The sequence below is a fragment of the Myotis lucifugus genome, unplaced genomic scaffold (assembly GCF_000147115.1).
Source record: "Myotis lucifugus unplaced genomic scaffold, Myoluc2.0 scaffold_181, whole genome shotgun sequence".
NCBI lineage: Eukaryota > Metazoa > Chordata > Mammalia > Chiroptera > Vespertilionidae > Myotis > Myotis lucifugus.
In genome coordinates, this window is record NW_005871229.1 from 163,216 (window position 1) to 166,058 (window position 2,843).

Genomic DNA, 2,843 nt, shown 5'->3' on the forward strand with positions numbered 1-2,843 from the left:
GCCAGAAGCCAAGCCTGTTAAGGTGGCCTCATTCCTCCCAACCTCAGCTCAGTGTCCCTCTGTGCCTCTGCCACAGCCAGGGGTCCCCAAGAAGGGCGCCCCAGATCAGCCCCGTCGCTCCTGGCTTCCTCTCCGCGATGGTCTGTTATCCCAGCGGGGTGCTAGAGGGTGACTGAGGAGGCGCTCCCTTAAAAAAAGGGGAGGGGCGTGGATGCCAGGAGCTGGGTGTGTGACTACATATCTGCCTGGCTGGGGTGCTGTCACACAGCCATGGCACTGTCCGCGGAGATGGAGCTGTACGGCACCCCTGCCTCCAGGCTGGACTCCTTCGTGGCTCAGTGCCTGCAGCCCAGCCGGGAGTGGAAGGAAGAGGTGCTGGAGGCCGTGAAGACCGTGGAGCAGTCCCTGAGGGAAGAGCCCCTCGAGGGAGAGTGTGGGCTGGACCAGGAGGTGCGGGTGCTGAAGCTGGTGAAGGTGAGACGGGGCTTCTCCATCCCAGGCCAGGGCCGGGCACGCCCAGCATGAGGGTCCTTATCTCTGAGGGTGCTGGGGACCTCTGCCTCCTTATCCCTAGCCATGCTGCTGACGTCGCAGGGCGCCCCACCTCGCTGCCCGCACCCCACCCCACTGCTGCCTTGAGCAGAACAACCCGGCAAGGAAGCTAAAATAGTTCACTTTTTTGGGTGCACCAGCATAACCCTGAGCAGGTAAGATCCCTATGCTGTGCACCGTGTGAGGCAGGTACTGTTCTTTTCCCATTTCTCAGATGAGCAAAATGGAGGCTCAGAGACTTGAGATTCATAGCAACCAAATGCACAGCAAAGTCTTTGACTGGCTCCTGGTGTGAGTAGATCATCCATAAAATATAGATTAGAAACAATTGGGGAAATTTTGTTAATGAGAGACAGAGAGACAGAGAGAGAGAGAGAGAGAGAGAGAGAGAGAGAGAGAGAGAGAGAGAGAGAGAAAGAGAAAGATTTGTTGTTCCACTTCTTTGGGCTTTCATTGGTTGATTCTTATATGTGCCCTGACCTGAGATCGAACCAGCAGCCATGGCATATTGGGAAAACACTCTAACCACCTGAGCTACCAGGGCTGAGGAAATTTTAGTATGACCTTGATATTAAATAAGATAAGTGAATCATTGCTGATTTTGTTAGGTGTGCTAGTTCTGTGCTTATGGGAGATATGTTCTCTTACGTTGTACACAAATGCTAAATTATTTAGGGACAGAGTTTCTTGTGTCTATAATTTACTTTAATGTGGTTTAGATGAAGCAAATGGGGCGAGAAGTTTAGACTTGTTGATCTGACTGGATATATGAGTTCATTTTATTCTCTATGTTTTTTTTAAAATATATATATTTTTATTGATTTCAAAGAGGAAAAGACAGGGAGCGAGATAGAAACATCAATGATGAGAGAGAATCATTGACTGGCTGCCTCCTCCACTCCCCACACTGGGGATCAAGCCCGCAACCTGGGCCCTTGATTGGAATCGAGCCCGGGACCCTTCAGTCCAGTCTGACCCTCTATCCACTGAGCCAAACTGGCTAGGGCTCTATGTTTTACATTTTTTTATAATAAAAAGTTGTTTTTTTTCCATGAAGGCACAGAAAGGTGAGGTGATTTGCCCCAGGCCGCACAGCTGGTGGTACAGCTGGGATTTGAACCCGGGTCTATCTAACTCCGCAGCCAGGGCTCCGGGTGCCCCGTGAGATTCCCCCGCAGCTGCTTCATGTCGCCTCCTGTCCTTGGAGGCTCCACATTCAAGAGGCCCGAACTAGAAAGGCCACAGAGCATCCGACAGTCTCAGTCAGTCCCTCATTTAAACATTGAGGAAACCGAGGCACAGAGAGGGTGAGCGATGTCCCAAGGTCACACAGGAAGCAGGTGGCAAGGCAAGACTAGAATTAAGGTGTTGTTCCTCCCCTCGCTTCTGGTTTCCAGCCCAGTGCCCTCGTCCTCCCTCCAGGGGAGCCACCTCTGGGAAGGATTTGGAAACCTCAGTCCCCATCTCTTCCCAGCATCTGAAGCTCGAGGTCAAGTGACTTCTTTATTTATTTTAATATTTGTATTGATTTCAGAGAGGAAGGGAGAGGGAGAGAGAGAGAAATATCAATGATGAGAGAGAAACATCGATCGGGCTGCCTCCCCTAGGCCCCACACTGGGCATCAAGCCAGCAACCCTGGCCTGTGCCCTGACCGGGAATTGAATCATGACCTCCTGGTTCATAGGTCAATGCTCAACCACTGAGTCACGCCTGCCGGGCTGACTCTATAACTGACTGTGACCATGACTGCTGGCTAGGAGCCAGGGCAAGTAGCTTTCCCCCCACAGCCTGATTTCTCATCTGTACTTCAGAGAGAATTCTACTCGTACCCATCTCAGTCACTGGGGTCAGGATGAAAAGGTCTTGTCTGCACAAAGGGCTTTCAGGGGTACCAGACCCAGCGAGTGCTCACCCCACTGGCCGCCAGCAGTTCACCCAACGGGAGGAGGAGGCTGATCTGAGGCCGGTTCATGCCCAGCGATCCCACCTCCCGACAGAGAGAGAGAGAGAGAGAGAGCGATGATTTATGATCACAGCTGGAAAACCAAGGCAGGAGTCAGGTCCAGGTCAGGCTGCCCCACCCCACAGCCCAGGCTCTTACCCACCAGGCAAGGCTGCACCCCGCCTTCTCCCCGCCCCCCCCCCCCCTTAATGCCATAAATCACTCAGACCGCGTCCGCCTCCCTGTTGTAGGAGGCAGTCATGGTCCCTGGGCGCAGACATGGCTGCAGGGAAAGGACAGTCTCAGAGCGAAGCTGGGGCAGAACCTTGGGGGCCTGCGCACCCTGCG

The 2,843-nt window shown here is 53.3% G+C and overlaps 1 protein-coding gene across 1 annotated transcript in view; it reads left to right on the forward strand.

Annotated features, from left to right (window-relative positions):
• The first annotated feature begins 233 nt into the window (after window positions 1-233).
• OASL (2'-5'-oligoadenylate synthetase like) overlaps window positions 234-2,843 on the forward strand; it is a 16,991-nt gene continuing 14,381 nt past the window's right edge. Inside the window, exon 1 of the mRNA XM_023760408.1 lies at window positions 234-474. Within this exon, the coding sequence (XP_023616176.1) occupies window positions 271-474 (204 nt within the window). The 5' untranslated portion in view covers window positions 234-270. The remainder of the gene's footprint in view (window positions 475-2,843) is intronic.